The 25,491-nt window shown below is 39.1% G+C and overlaps 1 protein-coding gene across 1 annotated transcript in view; it reads right to left on the minus strand.

Annotated features, from left to right (window-relative positions):
• Nucleotides 1-8,937: 8,937 nt before the first annotated feature.
• LOC102815228 (T-complex protein 11 homolog) overlaps nt 8,938-25,491 on the minus strand; it is a 22,242-nt gene continuing 5,688 nt past the window's right edge. Inside the window, exons 3-9 of the mRNA XM_006869121.1 lie at nt 24,163-24,283; nt 23,221-23,441; nt 22,407-22,543; nt 20,879-21,096; nt 20,607-20,788; nt 13,481-13,644; nt 8,938-9,149 (exon numbers count right to left, since the gene is read on the minus strand). Of these exons, the coding sequence (XP_006869183.1) occupies nt 8,938-9,149; nt 13,481-13,644; nt 20,607-20,788; nt 20,879-21,096; nt 22,407-22,543; nt 23,221-23,441; nt 24,163-24,283 (1,255 nt within the window). The remainder of the gene's footprint in view (nt 9,150-13,480; nt 13,645-20,606; nt 20,789-20,878; nt 21,097-22,406; nt 22,544-23,220; nt 23,442-24,162; nt 24,284-25,491) is intronic.

The following is a 25,491-nucleotide window of genomic DNA, read 5'->3' on the forward strand; positions in this document are numbered from 1 at the left end:
GTACAGATTACTCATGATCACAATTAAGTATTCCAGAATACACATACTTTGCAATGTTGTCCATAGCCTGCCATGATCCACACAATCAAAAGCCTTTGCATAATCAATAAAGCACAGGTAAACCTCTTTCTGATAGTCTCTGCTTTCAGCCAAGATCCATTGGACATCAGCAGTGATATCTCTCATTCCATGGCCTCTTCTGAATCTGGCCTGAACCTCTGGAAGTTCTTTGTCAATATATGATTGTAACCATTTGTGTATTACCTTTAGCAAAACTTTACTTACATGAGATATCAAAGAGATTGTCCGATGATTTCTGCATTCTCTTGGGTCACCTCTCTTTGGAATGGGCACAAATATGGACCTCTCTAGCCATTAAAGAGATGCAAATCAAAACAACAATGAGATATCATCTCATACCAGCAATAACAGAAAAGATTTAAAAAGTAGTGGACAACAAATGCTGGCAGGGTTGTGGAGAGACTGGGAGACTCCTGCATTGTTGGTGGGACTGAAAAATGGTCCAATCTATCTGGAAAGCAATATGGGGCTTCCTCATAAAGTTGGAAATAGAAATACCTATGATCAAGCAATTCCCCTACTTGGTATTTACCCACAAGAAATATGAGCAATAACATGAGTATATATATGCACACCAATGTTCATAGCAGCACTATTTACAATAGCAAAAAGATGGGAGACAGCCTAAGTACCCACCAATTGAAGAATGGATAAACAAACTGTGGTACAGACTCACAATGGAATACTATGCTACCTTGAAGAGCAACAAGTAAGCTGCAAGCCACTGCATAACATGGATGAACCTTGTGGACATTATGCTGAGTGAAATTAGTCAGTCACCAAAAGGGATATACTGCATAGTTGTCATAATATACCTTCCAATAGTCTCTTGTTTTCACCCTTTCTCTGTTCTTATGGTTCATTCAACTCGTTCAGAGTCCTGGCCAACAGTGTACAAACTGCAGTGTGAGCTCTGCTCACAAGATGACTTTTCACTTTTTTTCTTTTAAGTTTTTATTGTGAATTGAGGGAAGGTTTACAGGCAAGATCATCAGTCTTACATTCTACATATCATACATTTTGTTTCAACTCAGTGATTGCAGTCCCCTCCTTGAAAAACATTATCTTGCTTCCTCACTGTGGTTACTGTTTGTATCCCACCCATCTTCCCATTACTTCTAAACTTTATCCTTAGGAAATTGTTGCCCTTTTGATTTTGAATAATTGTCCATTCCATGATGAGCATATCTAACTAGTGTTGTTGCCTGCCCACCCCCCAAAACCACCACCACTTATATACCTAGCTACTGCTTGGCTGAAAACTGGACCACGAGGATGAATTCTTTTCCAGACCTGGAGGGTAGTTGAGGGTCATAGTCTTGAGTTCCTCCAGTCTCTATTTGAACACTATGCCCAGTATTTTTTTTTTTTTTAATAAATTTGTTTTTTCCACATTTTTTCTCACTCTATTTGGGACCTTCTAATTTGACCCCATTCAGAGCAGTTGTTAGTGGTTGCAGAACCTTCTAGTTCTTCTGGTCTCAGAGTCATGGAGACAGATGTTCACATACTACATTAGTCCGCTGAACTAATTGATTCCAAGATTCTTCAATTCTTATCACTCTTTTTTTCTTCCACATATGGAAAGATCAATAGCTGCATCTTAGATGGCCACTCCCGAGCTCTCAAGATCTCAGACACTACTCACTAAAGTAGGATGTAGAACATTCTTTATAGACTAAGTTATGTCAACTGGCCAGGGTGTCCTGTGAAATTATAGTCCTGAGCCCCAGGCCCAGCAGCTCATTACCTTAAGATGTTTGATGTTATGTAGGATGTTTTCATCATTTTGCCTGCTGTATGCTCTATCTCACTCATAGTTGTGTTTTCAGGAAAGGTAAATGGTCATGTACAAATATCCTCTTTCAAACTCTTATATATGTGAAATTTATAAATATATATTGTTGCTAAGTGTCTTCAGAGATTCTGTATAGGATATGTATGGTGTCCTGGTGCAACACTGTGGGAAAGCCTCACTCCCCTTTTATTAAATGCACCACTACCTTTGGTCTCTGCTGAGCTATCCTGTCACAAAGTTAGAACACGTGAATGATTCACTCCTCAGTTTTTTGGTGCGTGCTTCAGATCTAGTCAAAGTAAAAATTTCACCTTGTTCCCCTAGCTCTGTCACTTATCTTGGATCTACCCATTTAAAAAGTAAAATAAATTATAATATTACCCTTGGACTAATGGAACTCAAATCCCCTGTCTGGTATTTTTCTTGGGTTAAGGATATTATACTCAGCTACTTGACCTGAAATCACGAGAAAACATTTTTTCAACCAGTTTCGATAGTCCATAGTGAACTTCTATTTTATCCTGTCTATTACGAGTCGGTCTGCCAACCGCAAGGTCAGCAGTTCGAAACTACCAGTGATTCCACAGAAGAAAGATGAGGCATTCTGCTCCCGTAAAGATTTACAGCTTTGGAAACCCTGTACAGGGTCACTATGAGTCGGAACCAACTCCACGGTACTTAACAACAACAACAATTATAAACAAGGAGTCCTGGTGTGGTGCTTTTAGGGTAAGGAAACAGGAGGAAAATTACTGGCCTCCTCCAAATGGAAAGGACATGTGGAACAAGCAAGGTAAGAAACTATGTCCTTATATGCCCCCAGAATCCAGGGGGTCTTGTGAACCCTCCCTCCCCATTCAGTTACCTAGTGGAGCTTGTTAACCATCAGCTACTTGTTAATATCCCCCTTAACTAGGTATAAATACATCTTAGACTGTGAGCAAGGTGAATGCTGCTGCCAATAGTATGTATCTCTTGTAGGCATTCATTTTCCATATTCTAATAAACCTCTTCCTGGGAAGCCCTATACAGGGTTGCTATGAGTGAGAACTGACTTGATGACACATAACAACATAATATATTTCATGACTTTCTAGTTTTCTTTAGCCCAACCCGGTATTAGTTTGCTGGTGATTCTGTCATTGGACACTTGGGGCTACATCTTCGGAGAACCCTGGGACAGGATTGAGTCAATTGTTAATGAGTAATAAGCAGCTGCTTAAACCCTTTTGTTTCAATTACTTGCCAATGGCCAGGCTGTTTGTTCCCTGCCTGGGCATGCTCTGGGGACCTTCTATGGATGTGAATTTTTCCATCTGCTCTCTTTTTGCTGTCTGCTTTTTCTTTCTTTTCACTGAGCTCTGTAGTACATCTTAAGCTTCTGTTTCTCTCCCTGGTACCTGATATTGAAATTTCTGTGCACTTCTTCCCTACATTTTCCTTTGTCTTTAAAGTTAATATGAGTGATTCAAGTCCCCTGAGCTGGTAATTAGATCTGTTCCTACTTGAGGAATCTTGCTAACTCATTGGGGAGACCTTTCAACAAAGGAAATTAAGAAAAAGAAACCAGTCTTCTTTTATAGTACTGCCTGGCCCCCGTATAGGTCCCTCTCTTTTAACACCATTCTACAATTAGATATAATTTACAAAAGAGAGAGAAAATGAGGAGAGATCCCCTGCATACAATGTTTTATGGCTCTATACCACATCAGGTAATGAAATCAAAGGAAAATATCCCCTCCAAGAAATTGTTTTTTAAGTCTGAAACTTCTAAGCAGACTGAAGGCATCCTAGATGACCCACCTTATATTGTGGGCAGGGATGAGTGCTCTGCTCCTTGATCCTCACCTTTTACTAGGATCCCTCCATCCTCCCCCTTGCATGAGCCTGACTAAGCCTTCAGCCCTCCAGCCACCCATCCCACCACCACCACCACCACCTAATGAAGTTCAGCCTGTGGCTAACTCCTCATCTGCTGGCCCTTACCTTTACCACTGCTTCCCTTTCAGTCTGCCTTCCCTTTCAGACCCCTCTCAAAAGAGTCTGTGATTAGGTTACAGGGTGGGACCAAAAAAAGCCATAAATTCACCCCATATTTCAGGGACATACTTGTACCCCCTATGGGAAGTACCTGGGATAGGAGGCAGTCTTCTGAGTACATGCCCCCTTTTCCATGTCTGATTTGGGGCACTGCAAAGAAAGGCCTAGGGAGTCTGTAAATTGTTGTTGCTATGTGCCGTTGAGTCAGTTATGACTCACAGCGACCCTGTATAGAGAGTGTGGCTGGAGTCCTGGTATGGCACTGTGGGTTAATGTGCTGGACTTCAAGGTCAGTTTGAACCTCAAGGTCAGCAGTTTAAGCTCACCAACCGCTCTTCAGAATCTCTATACAGGATGACTATGAGTTGGAACTGACTTAGCAGCAATAGCATAGGGAGTATGTAAATAGATTCTGAGAAATTTAGAGCTGGATTCCAAAAACTGTCCTTTAGATTCTATGTTTCCTGGAGGGACGTGGAAACAATATAGACCTTGTGTTGCTCCATTCGAAATTTGAACACCAGCTGGTTACTTCATGATGTTAAAAAATCCCTGTTAACTTTTTTAGACAAAATAATTTCATTTTGGTTATGCTTTCTAAAATATTCCTTATCTTTCTAATTAATATAATAAAATACTTACAAATAAAAAGCTATAACTTAGGACATTTCCTTCAAAATAATATACTAAGAGGCTAGTGACCAGGCATAGATGAAATAAGATTTATTATGAGTTGACAATTATTGCTGAAGGGATTCATTATACCATACTCGGTATACGTTTGAAATTCTCCATAATAGAAGGGTTTTGTTTTTCTTTTTCAAAACTGAGGCCATTCTACAGTTGCAATGGATTTTTATTTTTAATTTAACTTATTCTTTGACTTTTAAAAATGATTAGTTACAAATTTATAGTCATGACAAGATGCTGAATTTAAAGAAGCTATTATTATAATAATGTAATAATTTTAATAGCATTAAATTTTTCATGTGCCTTAAGAAAACTTCACAGTTTTCCACCTTCATTATTTCTTTCTTTTACATGTTTTAAGCACCTTAATTTCATTATTTGGTTTTTTTTTTAAGATGATATTGAGGGTTTTGACAAATGCAAACTCCTAGTAAGTTGTGTGTTAGGAAGAAGAGGAACATGTACATCCAAAACAGTCAATTTAGACAAAGTTAAAGAAATTACTCAGGGGAAAGAGGAAAATCCTTCACCCTTCTTGACTGAGGAATTCAGAAAGTATACGAATGTGAACCTAGATTTGGATACAGAGCAGGTGGTGGCCTGAGTATGCATTTCTTGACTCAGGCCTACGTAGATATTAGAAGAAAATTGAGGAAGGTAAAAGTGGGACCTAACACTCAATTATACTGACTAATGGAGGAGGTTAAGAAGGTTTTTAATGACCATGATAAAACTGTGTAGAACTGAGTAGACAGGAAAATTGAGAAACAAAGTTAACTGCTGGTAATCACTTTAGGATGTCCAGCCAATTTTACCTCCCTCCAGTCTCGTTGAAACCCCTTTAACTATAGTGACAGAAGAAGACAACAGACATCAGAGGCCTCTGTTAGCAGGTAATCTTGGCTCTAACTGACACCACAATAGTGGGCAGATGGGACACTGGCACCGGAAATTTCTGGAATGTCCTATAACAGGACGCAACTTTGACTCTCACTGGCTAAAGACGTTAGCCCCCATGATAGCACAGGTCCATACCCCTTTGGATGAGGGAGACCTGCACTGATGGTGCCCAGAAGAACTTCATCATCACCACTCAGATGTCTGTTGAAGTGGAAAGTAAGATTACTTTTTTTAATGTTAGACACTGGAGCAATTTCTCTATCTTGCTAGCCTTACTTGGAACCTTGTCCTCCACTGCCTGCAGAGTTATGGGAGTAGAAGGAAAACTCCAGTTAAAACCTTTGAGTAAGCCATTATTATGCCGTTTCCAAGGTAAATACTTTCTGCATGCTTTTGTTTATATGCCTGAGTGTACAAAACTCCTGATAGAAATATCCTTTTCAAATTAAGGGTCCTAATCTCTAAAACAAGAGCACACTACCTAGGATTTGTGCTGTTCCAAGTAACTAGAGATGTGACCCCAGAAAAAAAGGAAGTAACTACTAGAGTGAGAGTCCCCTCAACTAAGAGACAATTGAGAAAGTTTCTGGGAATGATTGGGCTCTGTAGGATTTGAATCCCTAACTTTGATATTATTGTAAAACCATTATATGAGGCCCTAAAGGGAGAAGAGAAAAAACAATTAGTATGAATCTCTGAATATTAGGTTGTCATCAACAAACTGAAAACTCTCCTTGGGAAGATCCCAACACTGGAATTATCAAATTTAGAAAAATCTTTTAAGCTATCCATCCCCGAAAAACATGTGGGGGGGGCGGGAGGGTGTCACAAACAGTGTGCTCACTCAGAATTTTGGCCCTGAACAACAGCCTGCTACTTACTTCTCCAAATGATGAGATGAGGTAGCAAAAGGATAGCCCCTTGTCTAGGAGCAGTGGCAGCTATTGCACTTCTAGTTAAAGAAATCTCCAAGCTAACTTTGAGAGGCAAGGTAGAGGTTCTTACTCCTCATCAAATACTTATTGTCCTAGATGCTAAATGAAATGGTTAACTAACAGGAGGGCCAACACTATTTGTCCACTCCCCACCCAGGCATTGCTTTCCTATGTGTATACACAACAATCCTTGCAATATTTCTGTCCACATGCCATGGACTTCATTGCCACCCAATACCCAAGCACACATCTTATATATGGCCAGTGCACTCTAGGATACATAGTCCCCCAGCTATTCCTTTATAATTATGCCCTCCCCTCATCTCATGCTTGATACCAGCACAGCCTCCTAGACAACATCTTAACTTGGGACAGGAATATTTTTGAATCAGTAATCCCTTGGGCAGCGTGCATTGAGCATGAATTCATCATCTCCAACCTCACTGAAGAACTCGAACTTCTTTCTAATGAGATAGGAGGAGCCTTAAAAGAAATACAAGAGTCCCTGAACTCATTAGCTAATGTAGATTTAACCACAGAGTGCTTAACTATCTGCTTGCCTCTCGGGGCATCACCTGTGCCATCATAAATACCACCTTCTGTATGTGCATTATTAATTATTCAAAATTCAAGATGTGAGTCAATGAAATCCTTAACTGTGATTCTGAGACCTATGGGAAGCCAGTCCTGGAGTTTCTGGCTTTAGTTTCTGCTTTCTCCTATTCTTAACATTTTTAAAAATCTTCATATGCCTCTTACTATTCTGCCCTTGCTTCCTCAATCTATTTAATAGGTGTATTTCCTCTAGGTTGCAGGATCCTCACCTACAAATGCTGATCTTACAAGATTACCACCCTTCTACCATGCCTCTTCCTGGGAAATTTGCCCAGGGAGAGAGAAACTTCTACCATATAAGGCAGGTTGAAGACTCATATATATAATGACCTCCATCCCTTACAACCAAGATTTTTGGTTGCAAGTCTCTCTGGGGAGGGGGTAATGTTAGGGTAAGGAAACAAGAAGAAAAAATACTGAGAAAAATTACTGGCCTTTTGCAGATACAAAGGACAGGTGGGGTAGGATATATACAAGATAAGAAAGTATCTCCTTATATACCTACAGAACCCAGTGGGGCTTGTGAACTCTCCCTCCCTCCCTATTCAGCTACCCAGTGGGTGTTTTTAACCATCAGCTACCTGTTATCCTCCCCCTTAACCAGGTAGGTATAAATGCCACAGTCTATGGCACATCTCCCTTAGAGGGTTTCTTTTTCCATATTCTAATAAACCCCTTTTATTCTATATTTCATGACTTTCTAGTCTTCTGTAGCGCAACCTGACATCAACACTGAAGGATAAGCACTGGACTGCAAGGTTGGTTTGAATTGCCAAGTGGCAGTTTAAACTCGTCACCTGCTCCTAGGAAGCCCTATAAAGGGTCACTATGAGTCAGAACTGACTCAATGGCACTTAACAACAACAACAGTTCCAAGCAAGTGCTAAATCTAAACTGAAATGCTTCATATTTCTTAGATTGTTGTTGATCTACTACAGTTGACCCGAGAATGATAGAATTCATGTTTATAATTTCAAGAAACAAATCCAGTTATTCCTAAAATATCTTTCATTTGTGAGGCTAACTGAGCTGTCAACCATAACCAGGCAAAGTGCAAGACATAAGTTGTAAGAAAGATGGTGGCTGCCCCATCCTTAAACACCAACAACACTTCTGTGAGGAATAACGAAATGTTCTAAACCCAATGATTTTGGATGAAAACTTGACAGAAGTCAGTCACTGACCCAAGTTCTTGAGTTTGGTGTCATTGTCAGAGATTCTAAGACTGGCACCTAGATCACTTGAGAGATAAAAATCCTATGTAGGCCAAGACCTTTCCTCAAATTAATTCTTATTGGCAGACAATATCAACTTTCATCCTCCACAGTTATCAAATTGTTTCAAATCACCCACCACTACAGGAGACTGGGATGCTTTCTATTGCTGCATCTTTTAAAATTGTAGGGGAATTTGGTTCTGGAAATGGAGTTCTGTGTCCTTTCTTGATCTGTAATTTAATGAATTTCTGACTTTCAGAGCCTTTTCCTCATACTCTGTATAATTTCACGAGAGGTTTTACAACCCACAAAGAAATTATTTGCCACTAGAGAAAATAATGTTAGCATTATAGCCTGCATACTGAAGAGTGACCAGCCAGTGATGGGAAAACTGAGGGTTCACGGCTTCTCAAATTGTTGGAGAATGAAGGCCCAAGACCTGGTTTCAACTGCAATACCAAAGGCACAGAAGTTTTCTTACAGCTCAGAGTTTATTTTTAAGGTTACTTGGGCCAGTTGGTGTTTACATGCTTGACTTCTTGCAGATTGGGAGAGGGATGGCTTCTCTGCTGGTCACAACTGATGTCATGCTGAACCCTCTCTCATAGATTCCAGTTGTTATGACTGGGCCCCAGTACTATCAGATACACTAAACTTCAACTTATTTTGTATGAGGTGGAGGGATAATATTGTTTAAGATTTCAGCATAGTAGGGACCAAATACCTGATGATTATGATGTATCAGATTAACAAACTTCCATGCTAGTTCTGTCAACTCCCCCTTAATGAGGATAAGGCCTCCAGGAAAGTCTAGCAGAGACTCCTGCATACCACAAATAAAACAACGTTTGAAAAACAATCGAATTCGCTGATCTGTGAACAGGCAAAAATAGAAAAGGGGAGAAACAAAGAGGAGTCAGCAGAAATTCATGGTGTCTTTGTACTTTTTGAGATATTCACTAATCAAACTATTAAGTTAAAATTTAAAAAATAACTGAGATAATCACTAACCCACTCACTCATTTGGTTAAACCATATAAATGAGATTGTTTTATTTTGCTCTGCTTTGCTTTGTTTTCTTTTAGAGGTAGATCAAGCTCATAAAGAAAATGAACAATCAAAATTGGTGAACTAGTAAATTTCTTTGGGCCCTAGTGTGATGCTGTAGGATAAACACTGGACTACTAGCCACAAAGTTAGCAATTCAAACTCATCAGCCACTCTTGGAAACCATATACAGGGTCACTATGAGTAGGAATCAACTCAACAGCACACAGCGATAATAATAATAGTAAATTTCTGATATTCATAATATTGCTTTTTTTTGTGGCTAGAAGTGAGATCCTGGTGTGCAATTGATCTAATAAGAAGACTGATGTAATCATCCCAATCAGTTATAAGTGGATTAAGGTGGATGCAATACCCGTACTCAGGTCACAGCCCTAATCCGATATAAGGAGAGGTTCCTTGGCTGTGGCCTGCATCACCTTTTATATTATATGAAATAAAAGGAGAGAGAAGTTATCAGAAAAGGAGATACTGAAATACCACCAAAGAAAAAAACCAGAAGCAGAGCAGGTCTTTTAGACCCTAAGTCCCTGCACTGAGAAACTCCTAGACCCAGGGAAAGGTTGATCCTGAGAAACATGAAGATTTCCAATGAATACCCATCTCACAGATGTTGAAAGGAGACAGGGACCTTTCCCTAGATCCTAGAGTTGGCATCCTGGATTCAGACTTTTAGCCTCCTAAGCTAAGGAGCTCTGGTAGAGTAGTAGTTATGAATTGGGCTGCAAACCACAAGGTCAGCAGTTAAAAACTACCAGCTGTTCTATGGGAGAAAGATGAGGTGTTCTGCTCCCGTAAAGATTTACAAACTCGGAAACCCTATACAGGGTCTCTATGAGTTGGAACCGACTCCACGGCACACAGCCATCACAACCAAACTATAAGAAAATAAATTTCTATTTGTTAAAGCCATCCACTTGCAGTATTTCTGATTCAGCAGCACTAGATAACTAGGGCAGAATTTAGTATTGAGAGTGGGTGCTGTTTTAACAGATACCTAAAATGTGGAAGTAGTTTTGGGAACAGGTAATAAGTGGAGGCTGGAAGAGTTTTAAGTTGACTATTATTAAAAATCTGGAGTCATTGTGTGGCACTGGACCACAAGGTCAGTTTGAACCACAATGTCAGTGGTTCAAATTCATCAGTCATTCCTCGGAAACCCTATACAGGATCACGATGAGTCAGAACTGGCTCAACAGCACTTAACAACAACAACATTAGTAAAAGCTTAGATTGCCTTGAAGAGACTGTTGGTGGAATTGTGGGTGTCCAAGACAATTTTGGTGAGGGCTCAGGAGAAGAAGAGAGCTGTAACATTGGAGATGGCCGGACCAGCAAGAGGCAGGAGCAGAGAAATAGTGGTAGTGGAAACAGGAGACTAGAATACAGTGACATGAGAGTCACCCATGGAGTGAGAAAGTTGAGCACCTTTGGGCCAAGGCTTACTGGCTAAAGTGGGGTGCTTCTGGGCACATAACAGTAGAACTTTGCAACACTTGTCCAAGTAGGGGAGACATCAGACTGACCCAAGAGGCCTGATGAACTGAAGGGAAGATTGGACCAAGGAACCAGAAAGCTGAAGACAGAAGGAACACAAGAAGCAGAGCTGCCTCAGTCTCCAAGTATTGGGCATGGCCTCTGGGGTCTCAAAGGGTGGAATCACAGACTGCTGGGTATCAAAAGTTAGGACCAACTCTGTTCTGGAATGAGGAGCTGCCATTTATAAATGCCAAGGGATTAAGGCCAGAGCAATTGCCCAGAACTGAAGGGGCAGGGAAGAAAAACAGGAACTGTTGGGTGTTAGGAGGTGGGGTCACCACTCAGTTAGACTAGGAGACTGGGTCCACCAATAGCTGAGTGATGAGAGTTGCCATCCCAGTGGACCTGAAGGTAAAGTTGAAGCCCAGTGCCTAGAGGCCTCCACCCAGAATCTGTAGTGTAGGGCCATAGCCTATGATCTCAGAAGTCAGGATTCTTTTCAAGTCTTGAGAGTTAACATGCCTTATTCTGCTGGGTTTTGGACTAATTTGGTATTTTTTATGCTTTCTTTCCCTCCAATTTCTCACATTTGTAATAGAAATGTCTATGTTGTACCTGTTCCACCATTGTATTTGGGAAGCAGATAACTAGTATTCTAGATTTAATAGGTACACGGATAAAGAAGAATTTTATCTCAGGATGAAATTTGGATTTGGAGTTCATTTAAGACTTTGGGGATCATATAATGGGGTGAAAGTGTTTTGCATGTGGCAAAGACAGGAATTGGTGGAAGTGGAAGTGTGGAATGCTATGGATTAAATTGTGTCCCCCCACAAAATATATGTCAGCTTGACTGGGCCATGATTCTCAGTTGTTTGGCAGTTACATAATGATGTAAATTTGAAGATATTTAATGATGTAATCATCTCCCATGATGTGACCAGCTCATCATTTGTAAGAGGATTATTATTCAGGTCACAGCCTGATCAGATGTAAAAGGGGTTTCCCTGAGGTGTGGTCTGTTGTTGTTAAGTACCATGGAGTGGGTTCCAACTCATAGTGACCCTACACAGGGTTTCCGAGGCTGTAAATCTTTATGGGAGCAGACCGCCTCATCTTTCTCCCATGGAACCGCTGGTAATTTCAAACTGCTGACCTTGAGGTTAGCAACCCGATTTGTAACCAGTACACCTGTTTCACTTTATTTCTTAGACAAGATAAAGAGAAGAGACAAGAGGAAGAGAGACCTTAGTACTATTAAGATCATGAGCAAGGAACAGGGAGTCTTCTTTTGGATCCTGTGCTAAGAACCTCCTAGATCCATGGGAATATTGATTCCAAGACATGTGGATATCTCCAAGGAATGACAGACCCACAAATGTTGAAAGGAGACAAAGACATTCCCCCACAGAACTAACAGAAAGAGAAAACCTTCCCCTAGAGCTACACCCTGAATTCAGACTTCTAGCCTCCTAAATTTTGAGAGAATAAATTTCTATTTGTTAAAGCCATCCGCTTGTGGCATTTCTGTTACAGTAGGATTGAGGTTGTCAAAAACATTTTGCTTAGATGCATAATCAGCATTCACGGAAGCAGCAGTCAAGAAATAAAATGACATATTTCATTAGGCCAATTTGCTGCACAACATCTTTCTAAAGTGTTAAAGAGCAAAGATGTCATTTTGAGGATTAAAGTGTGTCTGACCCAAGCAATGGCACCTGCAATACCCTCATATGCATGTTAAAATTGGACAATGAGTAAGGAAGATCAGAGAAAAATAGATGCATTTGAATTATGGTATTGGCCAAGAATATTGAAAATACCATGAACTTCCAGAAGAGTAAATAAATCTATGTTGGAAGAAATACAGCCAGAACACTCCTTAAAAGTGAGGATGATGAGATTTCATCTCTCATTCTTTGGACATGTTGTCAGAAGGGATCAGTCCCTGGAGAGTAATGTCATGCTTGGTAAAGTGAAGAATCAACAAAAAAGAGGAAGACCCCCAACTGGATGGACTGACACAATGGCCACAAAGATGGCTCAAACATAACAATGGTCGTGAGGGTAGTGAAGGACCAGAAAGTATTTTGTTCTGCTATGTATAGATTCACTATGAGTCAGAACTGATTCAATGGCACCTAACAACTATAAAAGCACTAGATAACTAAGACAATGATCCTAGACACTGTGCAGAAATTCTTCTAAGAGTACACGTTGCAATCAATACCAATTTCAGGCCCACAAACCCAAATCAGACTATGTTAAGAGTTAAAGTTAGTATTTAATGGTCCATGCCCATCAGCCTAACTCTTCCAGCAGTTCATTGGAGACTACATGGTAGCTTGAAGCATGAAGCAGACAAAGGGTTTCTTGTCATAAGTCTTAGACTATAGTTAGGAAATGGTCAGGGATTACTAAACAGAGTTTGTAGTGCAATATCCACACCTGTAAATTATATAGTCACCTTAGAACCCTGTGTTTACTCCTCAAACTAAGATATCTACTTAGCTCTGCACAATATAAATGAGGAAACTAACGTGAAAAGTCTTGTTCAACTTTTAAATGGTTCTGTAACTGACTTCCAGAGTTGGTTTTATCTGCCCACTCCCCATTTTCTTGTCACCTCTCCCCACCACCATCTTGGGGATTCTTACCGATGATATTACGAATGCAGTTCTCCTTCTTGGCGATGTTCTGGAGTTGGTCTATAAGGGATGCTGTGTTGTCTCTGCTCAGAGGAGTGAGTCCCATGTCCTTGAGGCCTTGATGGATTTCCTGAGACACCTGTTCACTCACACTCAGCATAGCCTCTTCAGGCCTAGACAACGAATAACAGAAAACTAGTACCAGAGTGGCCCTACCATGGATGTAAAACCCAACGAGCCCCAGACTCTGCTGTTCACTGAGCTATTAACACATCTGGGTGAATTATATAAATGAGATTCTGGTTTGTTCTGTTTTAGAAGAGGGAATGCTATCAAGCTCCAAAAGACAATGCACAATCAAAAACTTATGAACTAGCAGTGGCTTTTGGTGCTGTGGGGACAGGGTGAAGCCGCCTGCACCCACAGAGCGCACACCACAGCCCTGAATGCACCACCACCCTTGCCCCCTCAGCTACCCACTCGGAAACTCCGTGGCTTTTGCTTGTGCACTATGCCCTTGGCCACCAGCCACAGCAGAAGCGGCAGCAAGTGTCATCAGGACCGCCACCCCCCGGAGGAGTCCTCTGGGAGTGAGGTGGGGCCGGGGCAGTGGCGCCTGCTTCTCAGCACCTCTATACCGGCACCAGCGCCATCCAGACAGAGGCCATGAAGCAGAATCTTGGGGTATATCGACAAGAGACTTCGGAATCTGGAGAAGAATAAGGGCAAGCTTGATGATTACCAGGAATGAATGAACAAAGGGGAATGGCTTAATCAAGATCAGCTAGATGCAGTTTCTAAATACCAGGAAGTCACAAATAATTTGGAATTTGCAAAAGAATTACAGAGTTTCATGGCATTAAGTCAAGATTTCCAGAATAAAGAAGACAGCTTGTCAAGAGCAGTTTATGCGGGAAGAAGCAGAACAGAAACGTTTAAAAATTGTACTTGAGCTACAATACATTTTGGAAAAACTGGGAGATGATGAAGTACAACTGACTTGAGGCAAAGTTTGAATGGAGTGCCAATATTACCTGAAGAAGAATTGTCATTCTTGGGTGAATTCTACAAATTAGTGGATCCTGAAGTGGACATGAGCTTGAGCTTGAATGAGTCGTATGAACATGCCTCAGTTCACCTGTGGGACTTATTGGAAGGCAAGGAAAAATCTGTATGTGGAACAACCTATAAAGCTTTAAGGAAATTGTTGAGCATGTTTTTCAGTCAAACTATTTCGACAGTACCCACGACCACCAGAATGGTTTATGTGAGGAAGAGGAAGCAGCCTCAGCACCGGCAGTTGAAGAACAGGTAGCTGAAGCTGAACCTGAGCCAGCAGAAGACTACACTGAACAAAGCGAAGTTGAAACAACGGAGTATGTCAATAGACAATTTATGACAGAAACACAGTTCAGCAGTGGTGAAAATGATTAAGTAGATGAGTGGACAGTTGAAACAGTTGAGGTGGTAAATTCACTCCAGCAGCAATCACAGGCTGCATCTGCTTCAGTATCAGAGTCCCACTCTTTGGCTCCAGTGGCTCAGGCAGATACCCTTGTGAGAAGGCAGCGAGCACATGACCTTATGGCGCAAATGCAGGAGCCTTATAATTTCATACAAGATTCAATGTTGGATTTTGAATGCCAGACACTTTATCCCGGGATTACTCTGGCTACCAGTGGGAAGGATATAAGCAGAATTTCAAGTGAGGCTTTGGACAGAGTGGACCATAGGGAGCCCCACAAGGTCGTGGAGGGCCCCCAAGACACAACAGAGGGATGCCGCAAATGAACACTCAGCAAGTGAATTAATCTGATTTACAGAATTATGTTTAATCAGTCACCAAAAGCACACTGGCCAGTGTATCATAATGTTACCAGAAGAGTTATTATCTATTTGTTCTCCCTTTCAGAAAACTTATTGTAAAGGGACTGTTTTCATTCCCATAAAGACAGGACTACAATTGTCAGCCTTATATTACCTGAATATGGAAGGAAACAATTTTTACTCTGCATGTTCTGTCCTAAGCGTCATCTTGAGCCTTGCACATGATATTCTGATTCCTCACCCTTTCTTAGGAATAAAACATATACCTTACAGGTAATCATATCTCCATAGTTTTAAGTGGTTTGGAAAAAACAAGGCTGACTTTTTTTTTAACACTGGATGACATCTACAAATCAGCCCTAATGTTGTTCAGTGGAAATTGACAAAACTAAAATACTTGTCATGAAAGGAAGATGGAAAGAGCTTTTCCAGTTAAATTGAAGCAGTGAACATTTAGACCTATACCAAATTATGCATGGGTCCTTAATAACACATAATAAGGTTGACTACTAGCTTTGACGCTGAACTATTCATCATCTAGTCAAATGACTGTCAAAAACCAAAAAACGTAAATAGCTTTTCAACAGCTGATACTATATAACACAAACCCAAAATGCAAAATTAGGCTTTGATTGGCACTTTTTGAAAAATATGCAACAAATATGGGATATAATCTGGATAACCACTTCTATAGTTAATGTGAAGTATTTGGATACCTTTTGAAAACTTAACAGTTTATTTGACAATGGCTTTTGTAAGGTTTGGTACTTTATATCATTCCTTATGACATGTATATTGTCTGTCACTAATCCTTGGATCTTGTTGTATTGTCACCTAAATAGGTACAGGTACTGATTAAAATCTCTAATAGATAATCATAACACTTTTGGTCACATGTCTTTCTTGCAGCCTGAAGGTTTTTGAAAGAAAAAGATATCAAATGACGGCTGCTGCTACCCTTTTTAAATTGCTATCTTTTGAAAAGCACCAGTATGTGTTTTAGATTGGTTTCCCTGTTTTAGGGAAATGACAGGTCAGTAGTTTTAAGTTTTGGTGGTGTAAATGAAACAAATAAAACATGTTTTAAAAAGTTGAGATAAAAATAACTTATGAGCTAGTAAATTTTTGGCCAGATCCACTCAAAGAGTAATTCCAGTTTCCTACTACCAGTAGATGGAGTTCTGGTATGGTGCTGTAGGATAAGCATTGGACTGCTAACTACAAGATTAATGGTTCAAACCGACCAGTTGCTCCTCAGAAACCTTATACAGGGTCACTATAAATCAGAACTAACTTGATGACATTTAACAACACCAACAATAGACAGCCGGGTCTGGCAGCAAGTACAATACTTTCATTATTAGCCTCAAGGTACCAATTAATCTGTACATATAGTGCAATATTGAAGAAAGCAAAATAAAGTAGACAAGGGTTTGGTTCTTTCATTGAATCTATTCAGTATTCTTTAGTCCCACAAACATTATTTAAATGTTATTTTAAGATTTTTATGGTTCTTTCACATGTTGTTTACCAAACAAATTACAAATATACTAAGAGAATACACTTCTAATTACTCTTTTTACTTTGATAAAATGGCCTGTCCACAGTTGGTGTGCACGTTTAATGACAAACTGATTAACTCCTAGATATACATAATACCAGTCCACTGTCACTCACTCAATTATACAATATCTTATTTGTATCAAATACAGTAAGGACCCATTTGTGGCAAACTAGCCTTCATGCTCCACTCTGGGAAAAAAGTTATTTTTCTCTAGCCCAAGCCACAATGCCACTTATCAAAAGGTGAAGATAACAAAAATGTTACAGATAGTTAAGAGATTTTGTGTGGTTTGTGGTGCTTATACAAAAAAATGCCACATGTAATTTTTCACCCTAAGAAAGAATTCCACCACTCATCTGTCAATGTGTCATACTGTGGTGGTTTTTATGCTGCTGGGATGTTGGAAGCTATGCCACCTGTATTCTGAATGCCAGCAGGGTCACCCATGGTGGACAGGTTTCGCCTGAGCTCCCAGACTAAGACAGACTAGAAAGAAGGATAAGTGGGCCACTTCTGAATGATTGCCCACTGAAAACCTAGGAATAGCAGCAGAACATTCTGTGATATGCCAGAAGAGGAGCCCTTCATGTTGGAAGACACTCAAAATACGAATGGGAAAGAGCTGCCTCCTCAAAGTAGAGTTGACCTTAATGATGTGGATGGAGTTATGGTTTTGGGACCTTCATTTGATGATGTGGCCCAACTCAAAATGAGAAGAAACTGTTGCAAACATCCATTATTAATCCAAACGTGGAATGTACAAAGTATGAATCTAGGAAAATTGGATGTTGTCAAAAATGAAACTGAATGCATAAAGGTTGATATCCTAGGCATTATGGAATCCTGGTATAGTGCTGTAAGATCAGCACTGGACTGAGAACCACAAGGTCGACAGTTCAAACTCACCAGCTGCTCCTCAGAAACTCTCGATATGGGTTAGAAGAGACTTGATGGAACTTAACAACAATAACAAGAAAGTGGGCTGAACTGGACTGGTATTGGCCAATTTGAATCAAACAATCATATGGTTTAATATGCTGGGAATGTAAAATAGAAAAATAATGGCTTCATATTCATCATTTAAAAGAACATTTCAAGATCTATCTCAATGTACAATGCTGTCCTGTGATAGGATAATATCCGTAAGGCTACAAGGAAGATCAGCTAATACAACCAGTATTCAAGTTTACGCACCAATCACTAAAGCCAGCAATGATGAAATTGAAGAATTCTATCACTCTTAAGTCTGAAATTGATCAAATATGCAATCAAGATGCATTAATCATTACCAATGATTGGAGTGCGAAAGTTGGAAACAAAGAGGAAGGATCCATAGTTGGAAACTATGGCATTGGTGGTAGAAATTATGCAGAAGATCACAGTATAGAATATAGAATTTTCAAAAATTTTTCAACAATATAAAAGGTGATTGTATACCTAGCCCTCAAATTGACAACATCTGTGGGGAAAAAAATTGGAGAAATTCAATGCAAAGTCAAAACAAGACCAGGGCAGTGGAACAAATCACCAATGCAAGTTTAGACTGAAGCTCAAGAAAATTAAAACAACTCCATGATGGTCAAAATATGATCTTGAGTATATGCCACCTGAATTTAGAGACCATTTCAAGAACAGATCTCGTGTATTAGACACTAATAGCCAAAGACCAAAGGAGTTGTGGGATGACATCAAGAACATCATATAAGAAAAGAGTAAAAGGTTGTAAAAATAATAATAATAAATAAAAACAGGAGAGGAAAAAAAAAAAAAGAGCACAGTGCATGTCAGAAGAGACTCTGAAATTTGTTCTTGAGCAAAGCAACTAGAAGAAATGATGACGTAAAATAACTGAAAAGAAAAATTGAAAGGCAGTTTGAAAAGATAAAGTCAAATATTATAAAGAAATATGCAAAGACATGGAGTTAGAAAACCAAAAGGGAAAAACATGTTCAGACTTTCTCAAATTGAAAGAACTGAGGAAAAATAAATTAAGCCTTGGGTTGTAATATTGAAGGATTCTATCGGCACTGTGGGTTAATGTGCTAGACTGCAAGGTTAATTTGAACCACAAGATCAGCAGTTCAAACTTACTAGCCACTCCTCGGAAACCCTATACAGGATAACGGTGGGTCGGAATCTACTCAATGGCACTTAAATGAGCAAAATATTGAATGTCACTGGAAACATCAAATTAGAAGGAATATACAGAGGCACTGTACAAAAAAAAAATAAAAAATCAGTCAATGTTCACTCATTTCAAGAGGTAATATATGATCAAGAACCCATGATATTGAAGGAAGAATGCAAGCGGCACTGAAGGCATTAACGAAAACAAGCCTCCAGGAATTGGTGGACTACCAATTGAAATGTTTCAACAAACTGATGTCATTTTGGGGTCCTCATTCATCTATTCCAAGACATTTGAAAGACATTTACCTGGCCACCTGATAAGATGAGATCCATATTTGTTCCCATCCCAAAGAAAGGTGATCCAACAGAACACAGAAATCATCAAACAATATCATTAATACCATATGCAAGTAAAATTTTTCTGAAGATAATTTAAAAATTATTGCAGCAGTAAATCAACAGGGAGCTTCCAGAAATTCAAGCCAGATTCAGAAGAGGATGTGGAATGGGGGATACCTTTGCTGACGTCAGATGAATATTGACTGAAAGCAGAGAATACCAGAAAGATATTTACTTGTGCTTTATTGACTATGCAAAATCATTCAACTGTGTGGGTCATAACAAATTATGGATAACTTTTGGAAGAATGGATATTCCAGAACATTTATTCAAATTCATGAGGAGACTGTACATAGACCAAGAGACAGTCTTTCTAACAGAACAATGGTTATATCCTTTTACCATACTTATTCAATCTGTCTGCTGAGCAAATAGTCTGAGAAGTTGGATTACATGAAGAAAAACATGACATCAGGATTGGTATAACAGTTATTAGCACCTGTGATATGCAGATGATACAACTATGCTTGCGGAAAGCTAGGAGGACTTCAAATACTTACTCATGAAGATCAAAGACTACAGCCTTCAGTATGGATTGTACCTCAGTGTAAAGAAAATGAAAATCCTTACAACTGGACCAATAAATAACTTCAAGATAAGTGGAGAAAAGATTGAACTGTTAAATTTTTAAAATTTATATGGATGCAAAATCAATACGCATGGAAACAGTAATTAAGAAATCAAAAGACGTATTGTGTTAGGCAAATCTAAAGCAAGTCTTCAATAGCAAAGATGTCACTTTGAAGACTAAGGCATGCCTGACCAAAGCCATGGTATTTTCAACTGCCTCATATGAATGTGAAAGTTAGTGAATAAGCAAGACCATAAAATAATTGATGCTATTGAGTTATATGGTGTTGGGGAAGAATATTGAAATGGACTGCCAGCAAAGTAAATAAATCTGTCTTTAAGAATTAAAACCAGAATGTTCTTTAAAAGCATGGCAAGACTTTGTCTCTTACACTTTGGACATATGATCAGGAGGGACAAATCCCTGGAGAAGGATAGCACACTTGGTAATGTGGAGTGTTAGTAAAAAAGAGGAAGATCCCCAACAAGATGTATTGACATTGTAGCAGATACAATGGGCTCAAATGCAACAATTGTGAGGATGGTGCAGGACTGTTCAGTGTTTTGTTTTGTTATGTACAGGGTCACTAGGAGTCAGAACTGACTCATTGGCACCTAACAACAAGAAAGATCTATGACACTTACCTGAAGTTAAATTCCTCTATCAGAGCCTTGGTTATGCATTTCAATTTATCCACAAACTCAGGTGAACTAAATAAAACGTTCCCAGATAAACTTCTGGCCACTAGCAAGACAGAAGCCAAAATGGTTAACTGCTTCAACTGAAACGCCATCTCTTGTAGCCTCATTCTGTCCATCAACAAAGTCTGGTGAGACAGGGAAGAGCAGGATGTCAAGTGAGAAGGAAAGGCTTGAACACACAAAAAATTAGGAAATACCCCAACACACAGTCCTACCTCAGGGAACTCTTCATCTGCTGGGTCCCAGAGAAGGAGGTTCAGATAGCTCTGGTGTAGCACCATTGTGGGACTGGGTAGCTCTAAGCTAATAACTTTCCAATGTGAAGATGAACAGGCCATGCTGGAGGTGCTGGAAGGGACAGAAGAACTCAGAGGTGGTGTGGTGAGGTCTGTTGCTGTTTTGGTTAGCCACTTGATGGTATAATCAAGGAGATCTATAACAGATAATGAAATATATCTAAGTATCTTCCAATTCCAAGACTTGAAGATTAATGCTTTATGGCGGAGGCCATGCCATCAAGAAACTGAATGGTGGGAGAACATGCGCATGAAAAGCTCATTGTTTTAGCAAAGCGACAATGAATGTCTCCTTGGTTGGCAAAGCCATAAGGAGAATTCCATGCAAAGGCCCTGTAGTTCCTGTGTTTTTCCTTTTATGAATTGTTCATTTTTTATTTTTCTTGATTTTATTATAGAAGTTTTCAGTAGACTTTTCAATAATTATATTAAAATTACATTTAGACACTTTCATACCATATTCAATCACATATAGTTATAAAGATTGCTTTTTACAGTAACAATAAGTTTCACCAGTAGGAAAAACCACATCAGTTAAAGCATTGCCAATTCAAGTTTAAGATTACAATCAACATTCTGTGTAGTTTCAGTCAGGGACATTAAGACCTCTAGAAAATTAGCTAAGACGCAATTAAGGGCTGTAGGAACACGTAAGAATATAAGTAGAAATTTAACTAGTGTGGGGAAGCTGTTCTATTTATTCTTAACTATAAAACTTTAGGTACTATTATGTTATTGTTTTTATTGTTAAATCAATTATGAGTAACTGATATGTATGACCAGTTACGGTAAAAATAATGTTTTGATTATGAATTGTGATTAATGAATCTTTAGAAAATAACAGGTAGGGTAGAAATAGGAGTTAAGATTTAGAACTTTGTTTGAAGGTTAACTTGACATTTTAGGGAGGATTAGAGAATAACAAAATCACTTAGAGATGTTAGCAAGGTAGTTAGGGAGTACGAGGAAGCAAGATATGAAAAGATCAAGGAAAATATTTTGATGTTCTTTGATGTAACTTGAAGGCTCAGGAATCAAAAGAAAATGTAATCATGAAATAGATTATAGTTTAAAGGAATTGATTACTATGAAGTCATTGTGTATTGTAACGGTATATAAAGAGCTGAAAAAATAAGTAAAAAGAGCAACATCTAAGACTCAAAACGACCCATTGACTCTGTGTAATTCATTTCGCTGACTCCACAACCCCCCTTCAAGAGCCCCCTAATAATTTGTGGAGAATGGTCCCTGGCAGCTTTATTTAAGAGATACTCTTGACCAGTAAAGAAGTGCCTTTTGTAGGTCCTTCAGTCTTAGACAAATGCTCTTTCTTCCTATTCTTTACCTAAGAATTTTTCTATTTAAAAAAGAAAATGTTTCCTAACATTGTATGAAATCAGCCCTAATGTCAAATCTTCCCTCTCCTGCTCTTAAGTTTTAAACATACTGGGATGCTTGTTGAGAAGTTCTTGAAATTTGGCTCGTTCATACTCGATGGAATGTTCCTTCAGGTATGGTCGAAGGCTCCGGATAGTGTAGTTCACCATGTCCATTTGCATCAGGCCCAAAACATGGAAAATACCCCTGTCATAGGGAGAAATGAAGTATTTACATTATGAAATGAAATCATATGTGGAGGAGTATAATCCAAGCAAGGAGTCTTAAAATCATAGCATATCAGAGTTAAAGTGGCCTTCTAACTCATTAGAGTTAATAAAAGTCCTACTTCAATTTAAAAATAAAGACACTAGGGATAGATAAATATTCTGTCCTTTTAGTTACCAGTCTATAGCTGTTTCCACTGTAGTAAATGTTGTCTCAGAAGAGTACTCAATGGAAAGGAAACCACTAAAATGATGATGACTTTCTGTGGGTAGTTGGATTTTAGGCAAGTCGATTCATTTGGAAAATCATTTTATCTGTTTTAGTCTTGATTCTTCTAGCTTTGAAACAGGAATAGTTCCCATTACTATCCTCTCACGGGGTTTGAGTCAGGGCAAAAAAGGATAACACTTAGGGAAGGCTATCAGAAATGTCGAGAAGGAAGGATTATTGTACTCTGTCTTAATGGTATTATGTTACAGTAGGGGGCCTGCGAAACTGTCATTAGAACTGTCATTAGAAAATAAAAGCCAATAATCTAGGGAAGAGAAAAGAGATGCTACGTCTTCAGTACAGAAGAGCTAGACAAGACAGGGGTCCAGAGTTTTCTGATGTATTGTCTGAAGCAGATTTCAGAGGCAGTACACCTAGTTTCTCACTTCAATAAGTTCACAGGATCTGGTATATTCTCTAGTTTCCGCACTGCTTCATCTCGAACTGGGGCACACAAAAGTTTCATTAAATTAACAATGTAGTTAGAGAGACGAGGGACATCCAGGGCCCCATGCTCTGCTTCCTGCTTGAGAAGATCCATGTCCAGTGCTTCTTCAATCTCATTTCTTAGACGATTGTGCCATGGTAACAGCAGTGACAGAAAGCTCTGCCCAAAAAAGGAAATCAAATGAGCCAAATTATTTATAGAGTCCCAAACTTTCTCCACTGATCACCCCCTTAAGCCAAAGACATTCCAGTCTATGTCCACTGGAGATCAGGAAGCTGAGTCTCTAAACTTCTATGAGAATACAATTTATTTCTGTTTAGGGCTCAGTTATAGCAGTGGTGCCATTATTATTTTCTAGACAGAGTGAAATAAAGATGTGACCAAAAATAAGAGTGTGTGTTAAAAAGAATAGCAAAGTATAAAAATAAATAAACAAAATGCACAAGGCCTCATGGTGATGAGGCATCTTAATAAAGGAAAAGGACATTTTTGTTTTTGTTTTTGTTTTTTTTTTAACTTCAAATGGTGAGAATGAAATAGGCAAAAAGAAACATTAAGGGTCACTTGAAATAGCCTTTTTACTAAAAAAATATTTGGGGGCAAAAGTTCTTTTCTTTATTTCTGTGCTCTGACAACACAAAAGGCAAAGTGGGAATTCAGTGAAAATTTGTTAAAGTGAATATATTAGTTTCTTATGGCAAGCTTCCAACTGTTAAGCTTCATCACCTATGAATAAATGGAAGCTGCTACATACTATCTAAATAGTAGGCCATGCTCAGAAAGAAAGTAGGCTACTTAGGATATTGGTAGCTACTGACACTCTAAGACTCAGAGTATGCCCAGGAGCTTCATATCCACAAATGGAAGACTGGTTACTCACAATTTTAATTTCTTTTAAAAGATCAAGAGCACAGGTGAAGTCAGGTGGTATATTTGATAGTTGTTCTTTCAGATGGTCCCAAAAAGCATTGTGCATTGTCTCCATCAACTTGCCTTCTGGACTGTAAACATGTTAAATGAGCCAATAGGTATTTACTAAGGGAATTGATATAGTCATAATCATCTACATAATAAACCATTTAATATCATGAAAGGCCATTAAATTGACATACTGGGACCTATGTTTCAACTTAAGCAGAATTGAATAAATAGGGTAATCTCAGATACAAAAGCATTAGCCAAATCTCCTCAGACAGACACATCATGGTTCCAGAGAAGTTTTCTTGTCGCAACAGAGAAGAACCTAGAACTTGGAGTAGAGTTCCATAGTTATACCCCTGGTTCTGCATCTAATATAGCATACTTAACTCAATAAAAATTCCAGAGAATTTGAGTTCCATTAGTCCTAGGATAGACTCCTACTGTGGCACTGAATGATCAGCACTGGACTGTGAACTACAGGGTTGGCAGTTCAAACCCACCAGTTGCTCCTTGGAAACCCTATACATGGTCACTATGCATTGGAACCAACTCAACAGCACTTAACAACAACAATAGTACCAAGGTAATCTCCTAATCAAGTTCACTTTTTAGAGGGGTAGATCATAGATTACACACCTAAGTGAACAGATTCATATCCTTACTTTGGAAGTGAGGTACACACAAAAAAGTGGAGGAATGAATCATTTAAGGATTCTAATCTTGTGACTGCATAGTCTCAAATTAAGGAAGATGCTAGGAGGCCTGTCTTTTGATGAAAACTTCCTTCATAGATGCTGTGTTTGGTAGAGATACTTTCTGGCAAAAAGCAAGGGCAAATCTAAGAAGTGTGAGGATAGAGCTCCTAGAAGAGAAGGGTGTTTTAATAACAGACAAAAGTTACTAAAGGGGTCAAATAAGAAGCAGTAAAGCCTGGAAACTAAAAATGCTATAAAATATATATTCTGACAAATAAATTTATCCATTTTGTGGTTGTTGTTAGGTGCCATCGAGTTGGCACCGATTCATAGTGACCTTATGCACAGCAGAACGAAACAATGTCCGATCCTGGGCCAAGCTCACTACTGTTGCCACAGTTGAGTCCATCGATGCTGCCACCTGGCCAATCCATCTCGTTGGGGGGTCTTCCTCTTTTTGTCTGACCCTCTATCTTACCAAACATGATATACTTCTCCAGAAACTGTTCCCTCCTGACAATATGTCCAAAGTATGAGAGACGAAGTTTGGCCATCTTGGCCTCTAAGGAGCACTCTGGCTGCACTTCTTCCAA

This window comes from Chrysochloris asiatica, unplaced genomic scaffold, assembly GCF_000296735.1.
Source record: "Chrysochloris asiatica unplaced genomic scaffold, ChrAsi1.0 scaffold00126, whole genome shotgun sequence".
Lineage (NCBI taxonomy): Eukaryota > Metazoa > Chordata > Mammalia > Afrosoricida > Chrysochloridae > Chrysochloris > Chrysochloris asiatica.